Source organism: Calypte anna, chromosome 3, assembly GCF_003957555.1.
Source record: "Calypte anna isolate BGI_N300 chromosome 3, bCalAnn1_v1.p, whole genome shotgun sequence".
Classification (NCBI taxonomy): domain Eukaryota; kingdom Metazoa; phylum Chordata; class Aves; order Apodiformes; family Trochilidae; genus Calypte; species Calypte anna.
The window spans coordinates 64,306,880-64,330,301 of NC_044246.1; the positions used below are offsets into that span (position 1 = coordinate 64,306,880).

General features: G+C 40.3%; 1 protein-coding gene across 1 annotated transcript in view; it reads right to left on the minus strand.

Moving 5' to 3' along the window:
* The window catches only part of CLVS2 (clavesin 2), a 49,576-nt gene extending 26,713 nt beyond the window's left edge, over nucleotides 1–22,863 (minus strand). Inside the window, exons 1-2 of the mRNA XM_008497329.2 lie at nucleotides 22,475–22,863; nucleotides 12,015–12,189 (exon numbers count right to left, since the gene is read on the minus strand). Coding sequence (XP_008495551.2) covers nucleotides 12,015–12,189; nucleotides 22,475–22,863 — 564 coding nt within the window. The remainder of the gene's footprint in view (nucleotides 1–12,014; nucleotides 12,190–22,474) is intronic.
* Nucleotides 22,864–23,422: the final 559 nt, after the last annotated feature.

The following is a 23,422-nucleotide window of genomic DNA, read 5'->3' on the forward strand; positions in this document are numbered from 1 at the left end:
ATGGCACACAAAAGGGCGAGGCCAGTCATCATATTCAGGTTCTAGGGTCATATTTGATTTTGAGGTCTCAGCCACTATGAATCTCAACTCTGTTTGCATCTTGCAAATTCTGCTTTTATGGTGTTGCCTAGATATATACATGGATAAGAAAGTGTGCTCACTAAAGCAGGAAAATACGTTTTTTTCCAAAAAAACACAGAGGCCTGCCTTTCTTTTTTTATTTCAGAGAAGACATCAGTGCTGCAACTGCATGGGTTTTTTTTTAATCCTGGTCCTCATGTCTGCTTCTCTAGCTGGTGATTTAATGAAAGATTAAAGACTAGCTTATGAAAGTTCACCACGGCAACCGCTGATGTCACGGGGAACTGGATTCCCAATTGGGGCTTAAAGAAAGATGAAGACCATATTGATAATTGACAATATTTCCAACTTTATTCATCTAGCTAATTAAGCCATGACTCCATGCCACTGCATATGCTTAAAACTGAATGAACAGAAAATGTACCACCATTCATATGCTTAGCTACTGGTGTTATATAAATTTAGCCCACGGAAATTAGCTGTTCATGGAAGTACAGATTATTTACTTCTTTCATGTTCAGCACTATAAACTCAGAATTATTTGTGCAGCTACTTCATGAGGCCATGGCTTTTATTATCTTACTGGCAAAATATGTATGTGCATGCTTCCTTCAGAAAATGAACCTAAGTGCTCTATCCTATGTGCCATAAAATAAAACAAGATTTTTATTCATTTAATTGCAAGCACATTTAAGCATTGAAGGAAAGGAGACACACATTGCTAGCTTGGGCAGATTTGCACATAAGGCACACATGATTCTCTCCCTCACTGCCATGTTCTTTAGAAGAGGTAAAAGCTTTGTGTTATGTACAAACACGAGGGAAAAAAGAGCACATTTAAAGTCACCGAACTGTATGTGTGTTCCCTCTTGGCTCTTTCTGAGGCAAATTACTGCTAAAATGCTTTTAAGGTATTTATTGCTTGCTCCATCCTCCTAGAGCAACCTAAAAGCAGTGTACTGAAAGGCAGTCATCCCCATGGCATGTAGACAGACTCAGTAAAGCAGAATACCTGCCACAAGACCAAAATTCTAAGGGACAGAGCACAGTGGGTTTCAGGACTTTAGCAGAAATTGCTAGGAAAAATGCAATTACAGAAGGAAGCAAAGATCCATTACACAGCTTTAAGAAACAATAGCCATCAGTACAAGTAGTTTATGCTCTGTGTATCTACTATGATTACAAGTAATGACATGAATGAGAATGGAGGTAGACAGACCGTCTTCTCCCTGCACTCAAGTGAAAACCCTGAGACTTAGGACTGTGCCTGAGTGTTGGACACACAGCCAAGAGGCTGCACAGTTCTGCTACAAAGTGTGGCTGACATCCTCAGGGAGGAACATCAGAGCTCATTACAAAAATGCAGAAGGTTGTCAAAGGGGAGCTCTCCAAAGAAGACATTTAGAGTCACTATGTTAAAGTAAAACAATGCATCAGGAAGATTTAATGTAAGAGAATACCAACAGGATGAAGAAGAAAATATATAGTAAAGCTCACCTTGCAAGTAAAATGCTGCTCAGTGTGATTTAATTCCTACAACTTAACATAAGAACATACAGGGCCCAAGCTAAATGGAGTCATTCTTAATTGGTTTTCCATGCAGCTCTCTTCGAAGGCTTGAGTGCTCCTTTTATTTGATACTGCACTGATTTATTTTTTTTTAAATTTGCTCCTATCATAGCTACCTTGATCAATTAGTGTGCTATAAATAGAGCAGTCAGATTCCTTTCACTGGTCTCATTAAATTGTACCACTGCTGAATTTCTGTGGAGAACACAATTGGATCATATTGATGGCAACTGGATGAAGATGCCCCCAGGTTTTCCAGTGAAAATCAATTGCTCAATATTCCTAACAAAAAGCTTTGAAAAGCCTGACCCAATGGAGCTCAGCTAATCCCCCAAAACATACATTGTGCCTTGCCTGCAATTCTGCATCACTAAAACCCCCAAAGATAAAGGATGGGGAAATAAGTGGTTAAGGGGCTCAGTCACTTCCTCATTGTTACATATTCCCTAATCAATTCTAACTATTTAACTGCATCCGCTCATAATGGAAATGTTGCTAGAGATACGCAGCTAACCCAAATAATTCTTCTGGAAGGTAGAGTAAGATTTGAGGAGGAACACAGTCCCAAAGCACATTTGATCTGTCAAAGTCACCATGGTGACACCATGGTGGTGTGCTTATCAGCTAAAACTAGAGGGGACTGATGATATTTGGTGGCATGATAATAGGCTAATTATTGCAGGTGCATGTCAGCTATGACTACAGAAAATTAATTTTTATTTTGTAATGGTATGGCAGTATAGCCTTTACAAATTTGTTTTACAAATGACATTTTACTTGATGAGATTGGAAACAGCCATAAAATAGGAAATGGAATTGTCTCCTTTGACATATTGCAAAATCTTAAATGAAGGGCAGCTTTTAAATCTCCATTCTCCCCTACACCCTGCCCTACACTTTCATAACTCTCCTGTCTTTTCCTAACACCCTTTCTGCCCTCTCTTCTCCTTTGTTAAGCACTACCCTTCAAATCTTTTCCATCTTCCTCCCAAAGTGAAGTTACATTTTCACTGTAGACTCTCCTGCAGCAGGCTGAAAATCCCTACTGCAAAGGCTGGATTTTTAATTATTGAACTTGAATTACTGGATGTATCCACTGTTTCTGTACGCACTCACTAGTGTCTGGACTATACTCTTCGTATGAAGGTCTGAAGGATCCATTGCTGTATGATTTATTCCAGAATTTTCATACTTAGCATAGTGGCTTTCAGTCAGAAGACACAATGCCCTCCATAAGACTTTCAGTCCAATAGCCTAGCACAGGATGAAGGCACCTCCCAAGAAGATTTTGTGGGTAATGAGGCACATTCGGTGCAATATCAAGTAAAGACTAATGACAACTCTAGTTTAAACATATTTTTATGGAAGCTCTTTCCCGAGTCAGAGCAGAATCATTTTTTCCTTTCAGAAAATGTTTTTAGTGGAGCAAAGGGCTGAAATCCAGTTCTTAGCAGACAGAAAGCCCTCCCCAAAATTATTATGTTATTACATAACAGATGTAGGACATACTTAAGAATCAATTTAGAAGAGTAAGAAATTTACAAATATATTTGAAATACATTTTCCAGTGCCACTTTGTGTTATTGCAGTCAGTCCTATAAAATAAGGGGGTTGAATAAACATTTTATAGTCAGATCTCTATACTCTGAGGGGAACAGCACATAAGAACCAGCAAGAACCCCAACCAGGCAGAACTGTTCTGGGTGATATGTTGACACAAGACTTTATCAAAGTGAAGTGCTAGTTCTATTAATTTATTTTTTTTAATATACACCTAAATTTCCACCAATAGGATGACAGCCCTCATCCATGTCTGAATATTCATTAAGCCTAGAGAAAACATTAGTGCTTGATCCTTTTTATTACAGAAGACACTGGAAAAGATTACAAGAATTCTTTTCCTATTCCAGATAATAATAGTAATAAAAAAATTTTTTTTAAGTTTTTAAGAACTTATTCTGATCTCAGCAAAAATATGCAGGAAATGACTGGAGAAATACATTTTGCCTCAGGTTTTGGAGTATGTTTTGGGTATTTTTAATTATATATCTAAGTTGGATTGAAGAGATTTCACATTTAATTTTTCCTTAAGACATATAGTTCTCTTTTTGTGCTATAAATTTACACTTTCAATTTCTGAATTACTTTAAATCACCAGAGCAGCACTTATTTAAACATAGTGATGGCTATTAAAACATACAAGATTTTAATTTTCTTAATTTTAATTTTTTCTATTATTATGAAACATGAGATGAAAGCAACCATCGTGAGCGATATAATTTCACATTTTCATGGCACTTCCCCCTAGAGAAGACTCCCATGGTTTTCAACATTAGTGAAATATCATAGCAGTGTTTTTTCTTCATGGCAACACCTTATAACCAAAGTCAAAATTTTGCTTACATCCAAAGCCCTCAAATTGGATTAATAAAAATAACTATCACAGGAGCAGAACACCAAATGAAATTAACACACACAAAAAAATAAGCAGTACTGTTCTGGAAAATAAGAAGTTTGGCAGTGTTTATGAGCCCACTTCTCAAGGCTGTCAAGGTCCCTCTGGTGGCATCCCTTCACCCCAGTGTGTTGACTTCACCACACAGTTTGGTGTTGTCAGCAAACCTGCCAGGGGGGCACTTGATTCCACCATCCATGTCACTGACAATGTTAAAAAGCACTGGTCCAAGTACCAACCCTTGTGGAACACCACTCATCACACATCTCCAACTGGACACTGAGCCATTAGTCACAACATCTGGGGTGTGACCATCCAGCCATTCCATCAAACAATTCCTTTCTTTGGTTCACTGAGAGTCACACAGCAATCCTTGCTCTGGACCCAACAGCACGTGGGGAAATAGTGAAGAATTTTATAGGAGATGACATTTTGAAATATAAAAATTAAGATGAACGCTGAGAAGAAAGACAAAGAGCAAGCAGTCACAGAAAGGTGTCCAAAGAACATGCCATACCTCCCTCCAATACTTTAAACTGTGTGAAGTACTAGAAAATACAATGCATGAGATAATCTTCCCTGAGCAGGAAGGTGAACTCTGATCTTAAAACATGTTTTCTGCCCCTGAAATTAAGATTTAAAACAAATTACTTTTATTTCTGAGTGACCTTACATGGAGGAATAAAATTTATGCTCTTCATGGCCTCAAGATACTGAAGCAAAGAGAAATATTTAGACCTTGACTGAGAAAAAGCACTTCCACAAATAATTATATTTTGAAATTGAGGAATGGTCACAGCCATATAATTGTTGAACGGTGACCTACCAGACAACAGGAAGTCAATCACAGTGCCAAGAGCTAATTCCCTACTCCCAGTTTCTGCTTCAAGCCCTCCTTTTCTCATGCTTGCACCATGCGCCCTAGCATATTGGTTTTTCAGCTTAATCAGAGAAATTTACTCTCTACCTTTATTTAATACAGACAGATTCAGTTTCCCAATAAAAATAAACAAAACAGAAAAGTGGTTAGCATTTAGCAAAAGCTCATGAAAGAGGCAGTCTGCACGTACAAGAAGAATGTCTTCTATTTTCTTTCTCTCAAGCTGCAATAATTTTAATTGGATGTTTTTCTCTGTTGACAGAACTAATGGAAAAATGTTAACTATGAGCATTTTCACTGGCTTCTACACTAACAACAGCTTTGTTAAGTACAATAAAACTTTAGATTAAAAAAAAAAAATCTTCTATTTGGATAATGCCACGTCATTCCCAGATGCTTCCAACATCTCCTATATGACCTCATGAGCACTGAAGCATATATACCAAGCAGACCAGCTCCAGTCTGAGGAACTACCAGGACTGTTTTCTTAATAGCCTCGTGGCTGGAGGACTCACTTGACATATGGACAGATCAGGGCTCACTCTTTAGCCCTCCTTTCCCGAGCGCTGGAAAGAAGAGAAATGGGAACACTGGTTAAGAGGAGATTTGAAGTTGGGAGATTTAAAGCTGATTAGATATGAAAAGTCGAGAGGATTTGGACAACAAAAGTCTGAGATTTCCTAAGAAGTCTAACATGAATTCAACATGCCCCGTAAATACCCACAGGGACTTAGGTTTTGGAGTATGGTATCAGGACATTGAGACAAAAAAAAAAAAAAAAAAAAAATATCAAGCACATCAGTGAAGATTATTGGAAAGCAAAGCAATGTCAATAGGAGTGCCATGGGGACAAAGGCTGCTCAGAGGGAATAGGGCAGAAGGAACAGGCAGAAGTGGCTGTGCCAGTGAGATCAAAGTGCCTGAACAAAAGCCAAGATCCTCACAGCCAATCACTCCATGCTTACAGCAAATATCTGCAAAACACTGGCAAAATGCCCACTCTTGTTCTTGCGTGGGTTCACATGGAGGATGACAACCTTCTGTGGGCAGTTACTCTGCTAGCTCCAGTGGCAGTGTTTGGTGGCAGTGTTTGACATTTTCACTAAGATGCTACACAACAGAGTTTCCAGGGGTGAAAGGAGAGATTAGTTTACTCCATCTTACCATTTGTTTCCAAGAGACAGCAGCCCACACAGCATTACATGTGTTCAAAGAGCATCTGATGAGGAGCTCTAAATTTAGGCCCTGCTAGAATTTGAGCTCCCAGCTTCAGGATCAAGACTTCAGAAGTCTTCAGTCTTCCTGATCGAAATAAATGGCAGCTGGACTTCAAACATATAAAAGGTGACTGAAAATCAGACCATGGCCTGTCACGGTGGGAATGCCAAATTAGCAGACATTTAACAGTAATCTTTAGTGTAATAGGTCTCAGCTGGGAAAAAAAAAATAGTATCCCTTCATCTTAAAAGTGTGTTTCTGAGAGCAAATAAATTACCATTTAAAAGACATCCAACGATTTTTTATTGATGAGTATCATAAAAGAATCTGGCAAGGAAATTAATTATTCTGTCTTCAGACAACAGGTTAGCTGCTGGGACCACACTGAAAATTGCTACATCTATACAGATAATGCCTGTAAGCAACCAAACTGGAGCTCTGGCCATCAAATTCCTTTTCACCTGGAAGGTTAAGCACATCAGGACAGCAAGTGAGAAGCTAAACAATTACTTCCAATCCACCCTGCTTCCACAGTAAATCGCTCTCAGGCCATTTTGCTGGCCTTCCTACAAGCAGAGAAGATCAAGTATGGGCAAACTTGTAGAATAACAAGCTCTCAGGAAAAATATCCCGTTCTGCTACTGCTGCAGAACATGAGTTGAACTGGTACGAAATTGTGCTGTTGACAAGCACATTCCTCCACTTTCTGGGCTGGTCCTGGGCTCAGGGCAATCTAGAACTTACAAGCAGCTTAATTCATTGATAAAAAAGTGAATGTAAGTTGCTACATGATTTACTAGCCCTCCTGAAAGCAGAATATATTCCCATTAAAAGCTTGAACCTGTTACTTTTTAATATCCTCCTAAGCACTATTTGAAGTGTCAGGACCCTATTCTCAAGAACTGGCAGAAAACTCAAGCACATAATGAACGTTCTTATGGTTTTAAGTTTGGATGCAAAGACATGTAAAGCTTTTTTTTTTTTGTACTTTGCTGCTCACTGATACTCATTGCTAGCACTGAGTAACTGTTCCTTAAGCTCATTATGAGCAATCTTAGGCACTGCACAGAGCATGTGACCATGTAATTACACAAAGTCAAAACACTGTTTACAAAGGCATCCTTAGTTTTGGAAGTTCCTGACTGATGAATTATTGATGCTGCAACCTGCTGGCCATATGGATGTAGTCCAGAAATGAAAGCATCATCTGTGGATATCTAAATAGAATTGTGATGTTCAGGTAAGATTCTCTGTAAGAAAGAAATGAAATTTATGTTCAAAGAAAATGGGAGTAGGAAGTCCTGTTCTTTTCATCACCACTGACTGTCCCTGCTCTAGTCTGTGTTACTTCCACCTTACCATGATGCAGTAAATCTGATTGGGGGTATTATCCTTATAGCTCACAAAAACATCTGTTTGAAAGATCCTTTAGATAGCAATAGTAGCTGCAAGCGTGCTGTCTTTGTGTTCTTTCTGTTTGGCTTTCATGTTCACAGTAACAAGTTTGTTTTAGCTTATGAAGCCTTCCTTTATTACAAAACCCAGTCATGATCAGTTGAAAGACCTGCCTTGTCCCCCACAACACTTTGGCTCTCTCTTCCTGTAAGCATCCTCAAACCATTAGCAAGAGCCCCCTGTCCTCTGAAAAAAATGCTGACTGCCCACATACGTTCTGCTCCCAGTTTACACGTGTATCATCTCTTTTCTCCCAGCTTTTTACCAAGAGGGAAAGCATTTCTATTCAGCCCCCAATAACCAAACAGTTTTGCAAAGAATTTGCAGATAGAGCCTGCCTGAATGACAACATGCAAAACAAATCTGTCACGTATGCAACTGCTATTATGAGCTAAATAGAAATCATGTCTTTAAGAAGATTTATTTTTCCAGGTTTTTGAATCCTAAATATCGGTTAATCAAAAAGAGTCTTATGAATACCCACCCCTTTCCATTTTGCAAAGTTCACTTACAATTACACTCCAAGCTGTCAGAATTAATAATAAACCCCAGATTTCAATATAGTTTTCAAATTTGATTTTTGGTCTTTGACACTGTTTTTACCTTCTTTGTGAAAACAATGCTCTCTTGATACTTAATGAAAACCCCATATAGGCAGCTACAAAAAGACTAGCATAAAGAAAAGCATCACTACCAGAACCTCCTCTCTCCAAGTGCTCAAGTGTTCTCAGCCCAGTGTTTGAGCAGAAGGAGCCATGGAAGTGCCAGGAACATGAAAAGCAAATTTATTAAAAATGGGAGAAAGTGGGGTGGAATGTATATACACAACTTAATTAAGTCCCACCAAAGGTCCATCAAACTCTATATCCTGTCCTTAATAGAGACCTATAAATGAGAGTCTATATGATATTAACAGCCTATGTGGTATTTCCACTCAGCATTCACCTCATCTCTATGTGCAGCATGAGAAATCCTGAATATTTACATGTTTTTATGTTTTTAGAGATCCCCAGTTTATTGCTCTTCCACAAGCATATGTTTTCCCTGAACAGAACTAAACTTTTAGCACACAAAATTCCCCATGAGTAACATGAGTTTCTTCACAAGCCCAAAATCAGCACTCAGATACAGAAAGCAATGAGTGGGGAAAAGTGAGCACCTAGACCCTGGGATTCATTAAATTCACTGAGGAAAGTCAAGACAAGATACTAAAGTCAGATCATGGGTTTTGGTCTGTCCTCTCAAAGAGTATTTTCCTTCCTCTCAGGTTTCACAGCTCTGAGCCAAAATCTAGGCACCTAATCCAGACAGACCCTTATCACAAAATAAAGAATATTACATGTGGCATTTATTTATGTTCTTATTTTTCACTACAGAAGGAAAAAGGGCTCTAAGAGCTTTTCCCCCTTCCCATTTACTAGGAGCAACATAAATGCCACAGCCACCGGCATCCACAGGGAAGAGTACAGGTCCTTTTTTCTCTGTAAGGACAAAACCAGTATATCAGCTACGATTATAACACTAAGAATCTCAGCAAAGCTCCCCAGCCACTTCAGGAGGCTTTTTCTTCCTGGTTAGCAAACCCACTTTGGTCAAAAATTCAGCACTGACCTATACACTGTATGAATTGGTTGGTACAGCACTGTTAGGATGGATATGCTAGAAATTCACACCAGTTTACAGATAAACATCTTTTAACATTAAAAATTCCATGGCCAAAGGCTCTTTTCCTGAAAATAACTACCTAGGAGGTTTTCCTAATGTATACAACTTAGTTAGGGATATGATTCTTTTCATGCTCCCATTTAACATACATATGGAGACAAAGTGTACAGCAGAACTTGTATTCAGTAGAAAACCATATGTGTTTACTTATCTTACTTTCAAAAGCAATTTCCTAAAAAAAACAGTTGTGAAGAGCCCAGAAATGCCATAGCTTGTAATCAACTCACTTTGGTACATGCCATATTCAATATTCTGCTCACCATGGAAGCTAAGCAAATAGAATGTAAATTTTGTAGATTTTATTCAGAAGGAAAAAGGATTTGGTTAACATCAAACTCTGCAGTCATAACTACCACTTTCACTGTCCCTTTCCACCCAAGTAACATTTGGGAAATTTAAATTCCCCAAATGGTAAAGTTCAGTATCTTGAGCACAGTTAAAACTTACAAGCCAAAGCAAATTCTACTTCTCTGAGTAAGCACATTAAATAGAGAGTATTTACAAAGTCATAAATAAAACGTGTGTGAGTTGTTCTTGTTCTCTTTCATAACTCCTGACTAAGCACTTTTTATTTTTTACATCATTCAGAATTATGTTTCTGCTGTGCATTTTTTGTACAAAATAAAAGCCAGTCCCTAATGAGGGTAAGAGAATGTAACATTTTAGGCATGAAATCTTAGGAGAAGGTGCAGCTGAACCTGTGTCTTGACCAGGATCACTCTCTATCCCTTTCTACCATGCATATCTTTCCCAGCAACTGGTTTTGAAGTGAGGTTCTCCCTCCAAGACACTCGGTGCAATTATCTTTAGCCCTTTCCATTGCTTCTGCTACGTCTTTACATAGAAAAATGTAAAAGAAAAAACAAAATAAAAGGGGAATAAAATCAACAAGCCCTCAAGTAGTATTAATGGCAAAATATACCACTTGCTAGCGGAAGAATGTTAGCCCTCACACCCTCAGTTCTCTGCAGAAAATGAAAGGGTCCATTATAAGAGCTCAACTCATTGATTTCTTCAAAGGACTTTATGCTACAAGTTGCTGCTTACAGATAGCAATACCTTTCACAGATTAGGACAGAATCCTTGAGCATTGGGTGAATTTTATCTCACATTTGCCATTTCAGTGCTTTCTCATTCTCTCTTCTGGAGTTTTTCATGCCCAGATGTTACAATCATAAAGTCAAGAGGGCTAAAGACAATGGCCACACAATGATGTCCTGGTCACCCACCATCAGACTTGGGATATTCGAACATACAAATGGAGAAGTCAAGGCAGTGGCATTGACCTCAGCTCAATAATGAACCAACCAATAGCAGAAGAACACAGAATCCATCTGAAGTTCAGTTGCTCCTCATGTTTTCAGCTGGAGTTATCCATTATTTTGCTCCTCAAAATAACCATGTCTGATTAATGTCCAAGAAGAAATGCCTCCACTTAAAAACAAGGACTACTAAATTATTTGTTCATGTTCTAAACAAGAAAACAATGGGTAACTTTGATAAAACACCACCAAAAAAATACGTCCTTGAAAGCAAAAGAAAATTATGTACTATTAGGGTACAGCTCTCACTACTGCCTTCTGAAGTAGTTCTCAAGACCATGAAACCACACAGTTTCATAAGGAAACACAACAAAATGAAAATTGAGATTTTTGTCTTTTGGATATCACTAACTTTCTGTGTGCAACAGCAGGCTGGAAAATGGTAAAGCCACTTCAAGATCTAGATCAAAACTCCACACTACTACTACACAGGTCTCTTCAAAAGTAGCAAAATCAAAGTGAAAAAGCTCAAAGATGAGGCAGTTTTGTTTTATGAGTAATAAAAAATGATAAAAAAAATCACACAACAGGAAAATATGTCCTTGCAAAAACAAGGCATGCTGCCACAAGAGTGAATTACTGGTATTTTTAAGCAACTCAAGCTTGCACAGCCAAGTACTTTACAGATTCTAGTTTTTCATTTTAATAAGCATTAAAGATCACAGGAGACAGCCAAGAGTGATGTAGTGTCCTTTCCACCACTGTGCCTGTGCCATGTAATGTGCATTAACAACAAGCAGAAAGAAATTGAAATCACTGTATACTCGGTGCCAAAAGCTGCTTCTCAAATTAATCCTGACTCAGTAAAAGAGCCAAGCACATGCTGAACTTTGGATACCTAAACAGTGCCAGTTAACTGTCTGATCATAGTGCCACACACTTTCCAGCACAAATGATGTAGAATCTGTCTTCCATGGAATCAATGGCAAAAAAACCAACCTGGCATAGCAGCAGCAACCCATATTTCATTAGCCCTGTGCAAAATGATGTTAGACTGATTAGTTGTACCTTGCTTCTGCAGAAGCTATGGTTTACAGGAAGCCAGCCCAATCAGAATAAAGACAGAAAAATTACTTCTTATTTATGATGGCTACGAAGGAGCCTACACACCAGGAGTTACAGGAGTGAGCTGACTGAGCTCATCAATTAGCTTGTGCTTCTGAGCCTTGTCTGTCCATCCATAGCTTATGATCTTAGTAACTTGGTTGTTCAGAAACTCCTGTATTTCTGTTTTGTTTGGGGTTTTTTGCCATCCAGATTTGTAATGAACAGCAAATCCAAGGAGACTCAGGAAAAGAAAGAAGGTTACCTGAAGGCCCTCAATGGCTAATCTGAGCATGCTTGGTGTGAGCTTGGAGGCCTGCTTGAAGGTGAAGTTGCTCCAGTCTATAATCAAAACAAATCCATTCACTTGAAGCTCGGGGTCTTCTATCATGGCTTCTAAAGAAAGAAGTATGGCACGCAAAATATCCACCAGTGTGTACCTGTGAATGTTAAAGGGAGATTGAGTTAGGAAAGGAGTAACCCGTGGATGTGGAGAAGTTCTGAGCATTGGTCCTCTGTATGGTCTGTCGAAAGTTTAAAACACAGGAATGCAAAAACGTATTCTCAGAAGTCATGGGTATGTATGTAAAGTCTCAAAAGGTCAATTAGTTTAACTGATCCTCTGGGGAAAGATGATGAACACTGAGACCATCAGCCAAGCCAGAACAAACTACAAGATTATAACACACCGAAAGGAAATTTTAATTTTTCTGTAGTCTTCCAATCTGCCTTAGTATCTCTGCATTTTATTAAAAGCCTATATGAACGTATCTATGCAAATTATATTTTTCTGAAAACAGTGATACAAAAACCTGGGTCTAACACCAAAAGCCTAGAGCTAAAACTTCCTCCTATATTTTTGTATCAGATTGAAATAACTCCTTCTACAAAACTATCATCTATAAAAGGGATTTCCATATGAGTCCCTTGTTCCTCTCTCTGGATAATGTTTCCTTTAAATCTACAAATGGTATTACAGACACCTGATTACTCAAGGATCTTGAAAGCAGAAAGCAACACACACTAGGGCGTTCAGGTGTTTCTGGTTAAGAGCAGTAACAACCTTTAAGAGTTACTTAACTGCCTCCTGAGTATACCCAAATTATGTGGTTCAAGAGTAAGCTTGGAATATGGTATTCATTGGTCCTACAATTTTCTATGTTAAATTTGGGGTCACAGTGATGCCACCTTCAGCATGTAATTATGTGGCTTTGATATATGCATGTAATCTTTTCTTAGATTGATGATCTTGTAAAAGAAGACACAATTCCATATTGCCAACCCCTGTTGAGTATAATTTTTCTTTTCTGAAGCTAAAGCACCTAATACAGGAGCTGAATAGCCTAAATATGCAATGTGATCTTTAGATGGCCATGTAATAGAGTTATTAATCAATTTTCAGTTTATTATTTTGGTTTTGTATTTTTGTTGGGGTTTTTGAAGTTAATTATGTGGGGATTTTAAGAGAAATGAAAGTAGTAGTTTAAGTTATGGGGCTTTTCCCATGTTAACTATTTTTTATATCTAAAAACCCTTTTTTAAAAGTAAGATAAATAGCTACTGAAGCAGATATAAATTTGCCAGTCCACACCAGAGTATCAGATGCAGCATTAGAAAGGTAAACCAGAAAGTATGAGAAGAGGAAATGTTTCAGGAAGAAAACAAAGAATTATATCTTCAGTGTTTGTGCAGATAGTTTTAAATAAGACTCTAAAAATCTTCCATGATGGCATCAAACACAGAAATCATTATGAGTCCCCTGAAAAATCGGCACCATACTGCATGCATAGCAAAGAGCACGTGTTCCTATTTAGAAATTAGGTTAAATTACACTAAATTCTACTTGCTTTAATGTGAGTGCACTGTTCTGTTCTGTACATAACTACATTATGAAAGTAGCTGCAAAAGTAAATAACACAAATGAAATCCACCTGATCTAGCTGATTCCTCACCAACTAAAACTCAGTGAACTTTCCAAGTATGCACTTCTATGAAGGGACTAGAAGAGGACTCTATTAATGTCAGCCTAGTACAACTGAACAAGAGGATGTCTTCTACCCAGAAAGCAGAAGGGGAATCACTGTTTAACACGATTCTTTTCTTCATTTTGGAAATCCTTCCTCTGTTTAGAATTTCATTTGGTTGACTGGGATAAAACCTTTCATATTCACTCCTCTTCTTTTTATTTTTTTCTGAGATTTAACTTTTTTTAAGGCTTCGCTTTTCTGACATCTAAGGTTGCAGAAAGTTTGGCATGCTTTCTCTTTTTTGTTAAGATTTTTTCAACTGGAAGAGAAAACACCACAAGAAAATATTTCTTTACTTTCCCTATGGAAATCCTCAAAGTGCTGAAATGCTGTTTCCTCTTGGCAGAAAAAAAAAGTCCATTTATGTAAATGGAAATTTGTTGTTGGGAGAAAAAAGAACATGCCTTAAAACCAGTTTTTAAGAAAAACATTCAAAACCTGGATCCTTAAAATTCTTAGTTCAACTTGATCATCAAAGAACCACTAGGCCAGGACACACTTTTTGCAGTAGACAGAGTGAAGTAAACCTGGAGGATCTGAAAACCAAGTTTTATGAGGAGCATCTTAGGGAACTAGGACCATTTAGTTTACAGAAAAGAAGGTTGAGGGGAGACCTTATCAGACTCTACAACTACCTGAAAAGAGGTTGTAGTGAAGTGGGGGTCAGTCTCCTTTCCTATGTAACAAGTGATAGAACAAGAGGAAATGGCCTCAAGTTGCACCAGTGAGGTGGTTTAGACTGAGTATCAGAAGAAAATTTTTGAAAGGGTTATCAAACACTGCAACAGACTGCCCAGGGAGGTGGGTGAATCACCACCCCTGGAGGTGTTTAAAAGCCATGTAGACGTGCTTGGAGAGATGGTTTAGCACCTGACTCAGCAGGGTAAGATTAATGGTTCAATCTGATGATTTTAAAGGTCTTTTCCAACCAAAAAGTTTTCATGATTCTATGGAGAGCCTGCCCACCGTAAGAAAACTTTCCCAAGGACACAGGGGCTGGGATGAAGGAGCCCATGTCTTGGCAATGACACAGTTGAGGCTCCCCTCTTCTCCAGGTAGAGAAGCTCCACTTAGGCCAGCCTCTGGACACATGGGGAAAATGCCACCATTGCTGCTGAAACCCCTGAATAAGCTGAAACAACCAAACACCTTCAGAACCTCAGTGCAAAGAGTGACCTGGAGAAAAATAATTCATTGGCTCTTTCTCAAATGAGTTTGTGAATGTATAATGGGAAGTATGTAGGGAGTGTTTGGCAGCATGAAGACTGTAGCTGTGTTTTATGGGCACTGATAAGGTCCTAGTTTGCCTAGTGTGTATCTGCAAACCAGTCCATCTATCCAACGCAACACTGGTGCATGGACAGTGGAGGGCACCTGACCACCATGTGACGTAGAAGTTCCCTGTACAACATGCATTTTGTATGACTACCACCATCAGGATTAAAGAACATGCTTAGCCTGAGGGAGGGTCGCTCAGAGTTGTGGTCAGGGTTAGGGCTAGGCTCAGATTGCCTCCACATACCTGATTAACTCCACAAAGTGGACAACATTTCAAAAATACTGGGTTTTTATCACTTCATGAAATTAGATGGAGATACACCAAATAAGAGGCCTTGCCAAGGGCAACATTGTACTGGGAAGGCAATTACATCAGGTGAGACATAGAGAGAGTAGCTAATGTCACAGTCTGAGGAATATCATCTATCATAGCTCATGCAAGAAACAGACAGTAGAAATATTTAAATCCTAAAATTAACGTCAACTCCACTTGACATTTATGCTGCCCTATTCAAAGGATCTCACTCTTCAGAAGAGTTCTATGAAGCAGAAGGCTGCTAAAAATGCCCTACATCCAACCCAAGAAGATGGGTCCCAAGTTTCTGATTTAGATCTCTGATGTCCTCCCTAAGGAGTTCAAGAAACCCCATGCCTTGGATTAACAGCTCCCTGGTGGCACAAGGCAACTACAAGTCTGGTGCATTAGACATAAAGATTCTTTGTTTATGAGGCAAATCAGGTCTTTAAGACTGACAAAAAAATGTCTTATAAGTGATACATACATAGATATATCCTTGTAATCACAAATACACCTAATTACATTTTTTAATTATTTACGTCAAAGGGAAAACCCTCAGGCATCAACGAGCCCAGGATTTCAGCCACCATAGAGTCACCAGTGATCGGAGGGCTGGGCCTCCACAATTCTACAGCATATTCATCACCATATTCACCCTAACTCCTGTTGAAGATTTTCTTAGTGGAAGAAGTACAGTCTACAACAAGAATGCCAATACTTCATATTTACCCACTAAAAAAGACCAAAGGTTGTCCTCTCAGTGAAAATGAATCCTGAAGAACACAGTGTAGCTAAAAACAAACAAGAACACTTTCTGCCAGAGGAAAGTATCTGAAGTATCTATAACATTCCAGGACACATCACTAACAACCAAGCTTACCCCCTCAAATACCTTTCAGGGCAATTAGTTGGAAGACAGGAGCTATCCTTCATTCTATAATGGATCTCTTCTCTTTGTTTTGATGCCATACTTAAGTAAAGTACAGAAAACCAGACAAGAAAGACAAATCCATTAGTGGATATTTAAAGCAGCTTTTACTCTGGACACATGCTGAGGCAAGACAGAAACGTAAACCCAGTGTGACAGATGAAACCTGAGTACTGAAAGTACCAGCAGAACAGCCCAAGCAAATGAAACATTAAAAAAACTACACAGAAGCTTTTACGCAGCACAAAGTTATTTGCATAAAGACTCATCTTTAATCTACTCCAGCACAGCACTGTACAACATTTCACCTCATTGATAATACTGTTCATGTCAACACCACAATGCACAGACTCTTCCATAAAATACACTCCATCCTTGGCTGGACTTCAGGGAAATTTAAAAGCTATGTGACAAGAAGGTGGAAAAAAATTACTCTGGGTTGTGTTGCTGAAACTTTTATTCCATGTTGAAATTACTTTCATATAGAAACAAATCAAAATTTAGAAAAATGAGACGAGCTAATGAGTGTGAAATAAAATTGGTCCAAGATGGCTTTGTCTGCCATTCTACTTCAAAGAAAAAAAATCAACATATTTTATGAATTTTTTCATTTTAAGCCTTTAATTTTAAGGGACTACAGTATTCTGAGGGGAAGACATTACTCTTTTGTTCTTACCAGTCTGTGTTAACAGGGGACAGCAAGCCACTCATTTTGCCCTGGCCCCAGTTTTACAATGACTGTTCTAGGGTTTTCAGGTATGTAGGGTATGCTGAGCCTGATTTCCTGCAGTCCATCTGGAGTTAGGCTCTCCAGAAATAAATCCTTATTTACTTGTGGCTAAATTCTGCTTCATTCACTTATTTAAGCAGACACTTATGGGATACATGGTAGCTAGCAAGGTATTACTAATTGCTAGGATAACAGAGAACTCATGGTTAATTTAAATGTATTTAACGCCCTCTATTTATAGAACCATGCTTAATTCAATACAGAGTTTAGACAACTTTTTCAGCCTAGTTGCTAAGGTGAATAACAAATTTGGAAATATGTTACCACATATATAATGCCCTCATAAGATTCCCTTTCTATGTGGGTCCCAGCCTGAGTTCACATGATGTGACTGGTGTGCAGACACACTCTGCTACCTGAAAGGCTTGGCAAGTTAATAGCCACACTGACAGTGATTCTTTCAAATATTTCAGGATGGCTACCATTTATGCCACAGAAGCAATGAGCTTTCTAGGATAATGACTCAATGAGGTCTTGATGTGTGAAAAACAGAACAGCTCAAATAACTAACTGGGCATCCCACTCTCTCATAATTTAACAGTGGAAACAATTTCCCCTTTAAAAAAAAGTTATTTGACAACTTTTTTAATGGGACATAAACAGATTTGAAGTATTTCCAAGGATTTCTGGGGAAAACAGTCTGGCAGACATTGCTATTAACTCTTGGTAGCACTTCACTATGATCTTTATGGACTAAGTATCCTCTTCATGTCCACTGTGATTTCTACCAGGCCAACAGAAAGAGAAGAGGAAGGAAGAATGCAGGGTCTCATGTCAAATTCAGCTGTCAGCTGCTTTCAATATTTTAAGTTCTTGATGGTGAGTAGTATCCACTGCACTATATGTTTAACCAGATTTTGGTCCCAGTCAATTCACATTTGGACTGAACAACAGATAAGCTGATCTGGCAGAGTTTCCCTACGATCTCTATCTGCCATCTTCCCCTCAATGTCAAGAAATTTCATTCTGGGAATTAAAACTGAGTGACATGAGTCTGCCTCTCAGTATGCAAACTGTTAACTAGAAGAGATAAATGGTATGCCTTATTTGCTTGATTTTAAACCACATCTCTCCTGAAGGTCCTAGAATGCATTTTGCACAAAATGTATTTTAATCTCATCACCATTTGGACATGTAAAAGCTTCTTTCAAATGAGCTCTTGTGCCATTGTGGTTTAAAAGAGAAAGCTGGTGAAGCCTCTGAGCCATCATCTTATTTCTAACTTATTGCTCTGGCTTAATATTTTTAGAATTTCAATGAAAAAGAGCCCTCAAGATCATAAAGGAACACCCAGAAATGATGCCTCTTATTTCCTTTGTTTGACAGCCTGGAACAAATTTGAATGCTGAAAAGATGGGAGAGCAAAACTTCTCTTACTGGTATTCCTAAACAGTGGAAACATGCTCTGGAAGCCCTTACTCTAAACACAAAAACCATGACCAGTGTGTAGAAAATAGAAACTGCTTCAAGTATTTTAGCAGATTAACTTTTAGGTTCAGACTCAATAGCATCCATTACTCCTTATGTTAGCCCAATGTCTAACAGTCACAGACTCAGATGAAGATTCAGCTGATCTAAATTTTACATCAGCAATGATTGAAAAGATGCCTAGCCACAACAGCCAGTCTAAACACAAGTAGTAAAAGGTAGATACAGATACCTGGTGGAAAGCTAGGCAACAAAAAGACAGCATCAAATCAACAGGAGAAACTGTAGAAAAACATTACAGTGTTTGCAATAGTTAACAATTATTATTTGAAAGATATTTCTTCCAGACAAAAATTGACTTTATTAACCATGTATTTTTTTATTGTTAAGATGTTATTCCTGTTAGAATTGCTATGGTTTTTTTGTCCCATTGCCTCCATCAGAGCTTGAAAAATACCCTGCCAAATCACCTGTTGTTAATAGTGAGCTGAGGAACATACCAGTCTCCTAAAATCTAGAGAATTTTCATTTAATGGGAGGAAAAGAAAAGTTTCTAGAACTTGTGCAAATGAAAGCATAGTTCTGAAAGCAAATCAGTGGCCTCTGTCTTTGCCTGCTGTAACTCATCTGTTGCAACAGCAGAGCTGAGGGTAAGGGGTTCAGTGGATTTCCATATTCACTGAGGATGGTGTGAGCTGACTGGGGGACTGTGACACAGAGAGGAATTAGGTATCACTGCACTTTTCTACTGCACTTCTTTATAGCACTTTCTAGGAAAAGATCTGAGGTAATTAATACAGGGAAAGATTTCAAATAAACAGACTGATTTTCCTAGGAAATCTGTGCACAAGTGCCACAAAGCATATAGAAGAACACGCACGACAACAGATCCCTTGCACAGAGCTGCAGTTAGTTGTGCCATTAACTGAAAAAAACTTCTCCAGCTGGACACATGACATATACACCTACAAATCAAATGTTGTTAACAACCAACAATCTGGAAGCTAATAGGGAAGGCTGATCCCTCCCCAAGTGGTATCCTGGCAGGAATGTCACCTATCTTCCCTTTGTCCATAGCACAGACAGGGCAGGGTCCCACTGAAAAGCTGCTAGGTTACTCCATGCGTTAACCTCCACCTTGTCTTTTTTGGTTTGTTTGTTTTAAATACATGTCTGATTTCGCTGTTCAGATGGTAAGACATCTGGTACAGTTTTCAAGCCCTGCATTAATATAATGATATAACAAACAGTACACATGCTTGGTTTATCATACGATTTTTTTGCCTCCCACGCTTTTCTGTCTAACTGGAATCATGTAAATCACAGACAGACAATGCTATATAAATCATCTATAGTATCTCTGCTATTCATTTAAATAACAAACTAGATTTTTTTATTTCTAATTGTTACATGCTGGCCACAATAAGTTGTACACACACAATAAATTTGGAGGCTTGTTGTGCTCTATTAACTCAGTTTATGAAGCATATGAAGAAGTCTTGTTGACAGACTTCAAGAAATAATCCTATCAGTGCTGCTGTATGAGGAGCACTGGTTTACACACTGCAAGATCTCAAGTCAGTTAAGTCATAGCTTGAGACATGATGCATATCAGCTCTGGAGTAACTTCCAGACACAGTGGTCCCCAGGTTCAACTGCTGAACATGAGATAATGGAAGGCACTAAATTAATTAGAAAAGAAAGTGACCTGGCTCCATTCCCAGGTCTGCCAATGACTTTTCTCATGCCTTGGAACAAGCCACTCCCTACAGCTGGGCTTCAGCTCTTTCCCCTTTGTCTGAGTGGTCGGGAAACAATTCCATTGCTCTGGAGGAGAGGCATACAGTGGGCAGGCAGTGCTGAAGAGCAATAAGCACCCAATTGCACACCTGGACATCAGGTACTCTGGTGTACCTAATTGCTACAATTATTATTATTTATTAATTAAATGAAAAAGGTTACTATAAATTTACTGTTGTGTCAGCTGATCTGAAGTAGTTTAAATATCAGGACACCCAAAATTCAAAAAATAATGCTATTTTTTTTCACATGGCAACAATTTTTTTTAAATACTGCTTGTTCCTGGTGTTCTTTGGACTGGGAGCAAATCATCTGAGAAGTGTGACATAAAGTTGTTTTTTGTTTTTAATTAATGAAAAATATCAGCATCCATAACGCCAAACTACCTTTAGCAAGGGAACTTCTTCATGGCAGATGTATGACTTAATAATAGGCCTAAGCATCCATTTCTTTCCTTCATTTGGGGATTTTTAAGAGTTTGTGAAGCTGTTTTTAAAATAAACAGTTGATCTGGTCCTCACATGAGAAATAAGGAAGGTCCTGATGTGGGAAATGAAGCCCATTCAGACAGTCCTTAGACTCATCATCACTACTTCCTCACTAAGCTTCTTTGGCTCCATCTGCCAGAAAACCCAAGGAGGGAAAGGACAACGGCCCCAGCCCGGTGTTCACCCTCACTTTCTAGTCATTAGAGTGGTCATGGGCAGTTTTGATTTGTGCCAGACAGCTTTCTTTCACTCTCTGGGCACGTATCATGGGCTAGCAAGGGCCAGGAAACTCTCTTCATATGCAGTATGGATGTGGCCTCCCTGCCCCTGGAGAAGGAAAGAAATGGGGCACCAGCAACCCTCCCGTGGAGACTCATCCCTTGCTGCAACACTAAATGGTGCAGGGAGCTTGTGGGATCACTTCCTGCAATGGATACCCACACAGCTGGCTACACTTACCCAAACAAGCACTTAAAGGGCAAGCTTAAGTATGCCAGTTCACCAAACTTTGGCTATTCTATCTGCACTGCAAGCTACTGAAGCACACCCCATCTTTCAGAATAGTTGAGCTTGGGATATGTGCACTGAGCATTCAGCACTGCCTGTGCCCAGCCCGTGACGACTGCACAAAAGACCTTTTGGGTTCATGTAAAGGCAACCAGCAAGTTAAGTTTTCTCACTAAGAAGTGCTTCAGATCCTTAACCCAGTCTCAAGCTGGAAACCTAGAGTAGCCATGCAGTGCTCACAATGAGAGGATTTAGAGGATTTAGAGTTTACTATTAACGGCTTCATTCGTTTACACCTACTGAAAATCAAGCCAGTTGTAATTTTATGTTGAAGCAGAAACTGAGCTGGACACCCAGTGAGGTATGTAAAATAACCACATATTGTCACATTGTAGCAAGACAATTGCTAAAAGAAAGGGCCTTGATGGGAGATGGCTCTTGGGTCAGCTTGCTAAGTCATCTTCAGGCTAGACTGTTCTCAGAAAGGAGCAAAAATTGTTCTGAGGACAGCACTAGCCTCTTTCAATTTCTTATTAAACCTTTGTGTGCTTGGATCTTATTATTACACAGAGAATTCACACTCAGAGCAGCATTACTGGGGAAAAGAAGTGGCTACTCTATCTCCATCCTGGCAGTTCCAGGTGGCTCAGGAAGAGCTTGCTTTGGCTGAGAGAATGGATTCAGAGCCTCAGCTTCCTGCACAGGCAAACTTTAAAGCTCAAAAGCCATGACGAATACTTTTATTTTGCACACAGTGTCTCCTACTTTCTCCTCTAGCCCCTGAGCAGCTCTGTGTGTGCTGAAGCAGAAAGCCCAGCACAGGGATCACAACCAGCCTTTGTCAGGGAAGGTAAGCACATCATCTACCATGCCAGCTCACCTTCAGATGAGGGAAGGCATGAGGGTGTAAACCTCTTATCAGCCAGTTAAGACCACTCGAACAGTTCCTACTTCCCTCCCAAAACTCAGAGCCTAAAGGATGGAAAGGCTGAAAAGTCCCTAAGCCACAAAATACTTGTCTTCTTTCTCTTCCCCTGCCTTCCAGTCTTTTGCCCAGCCCCCTGTGAGTAGGGCCGGGTGTGTCCCTGCTGCCCACCAGCCCTCCATCTGCTGTTACAGCTTTTGCTATGCACTGCCCGTGAAAGGAAGGGGTTAAGGTGTACGAGTGGCCCTGCACCTACCTGCTCTGGTCCCAGTTGGCAGCAAAGAGGACAAGGATCTTCCTGCCGTAGTGGTCCAGGTTGGCCAGCCCGCCGGGGAAGCCATCCTTCAGAGCCTGCTTGATGCCCGGGTCTGTGGCCTTGAAGCTTTTGAACATGTCCAGGTTCTGCTGGCGATATTCAAAGTACTGGGCCAGGAGGCGAAACGCCTCGAAGTGCTGAAACTTCCTGGCCCGCAGGAACCGCAGGATGAAGGCATCGTCGGTGCGGAGAAAGCCGATGTCCGGCCGGGTGATCACCATGTCCCGCACCTCCTGGATGTCCTGGTGCAAGGTGTCGGGGTTCTCATTCAGCTCCAGCCGAGCTTTCTCCAGAGTCTCCGGGGAGAGACCTGCCTGCAAATGAGTCATGGCGCTGCCCTCCTCCTCCTCTCCTCCTCTGCCGCCTGAGCTCCTCAGCTTCCCGGGCGCTTGCCCCCCGGAGGCGGGGTGCCCCGGCACGGCCGGTCGCCGTTCCCCCGCCCCGCCGGGCCTCGCCCCGCCGCTCCCCGGCCCCGCCGCCGCTGCCAGTCCGGCTGCCGAGAAGCGAGCGGCTGCCAGGCAGCCAGGTCCCGGAGGGGGAGAGCTGGCACCGACAGTGTCCCCGGGCTGCTGGCGGAGGCGCGTTATCTCCCTGACATAGCGCCCTTCCTGCCCCGGGGTCCGACGAGTCGCATCATCCCCGCAGCCGGTTCGCGGAGGCGCCGAAACCCGCCGGGGAGACGGGGCTGCGAGCTGCCGGCTGCCGCTTGCCGCCCGCCCTTGCCGGTGCCGATGCCGGTGCGGATCTCAGGCAGGGCTGCAGCGGCAGCGAGGGGGCCCGGCAGCTAGGCAGGGCGAGCGGCTCCCGGGGATGCTCCCCCGGCCCGGGGCTGCCCTCCCCGGAACAGCACCATTTACGTAAAATCAGCGCTCGCCTCGCTTCCGAAGA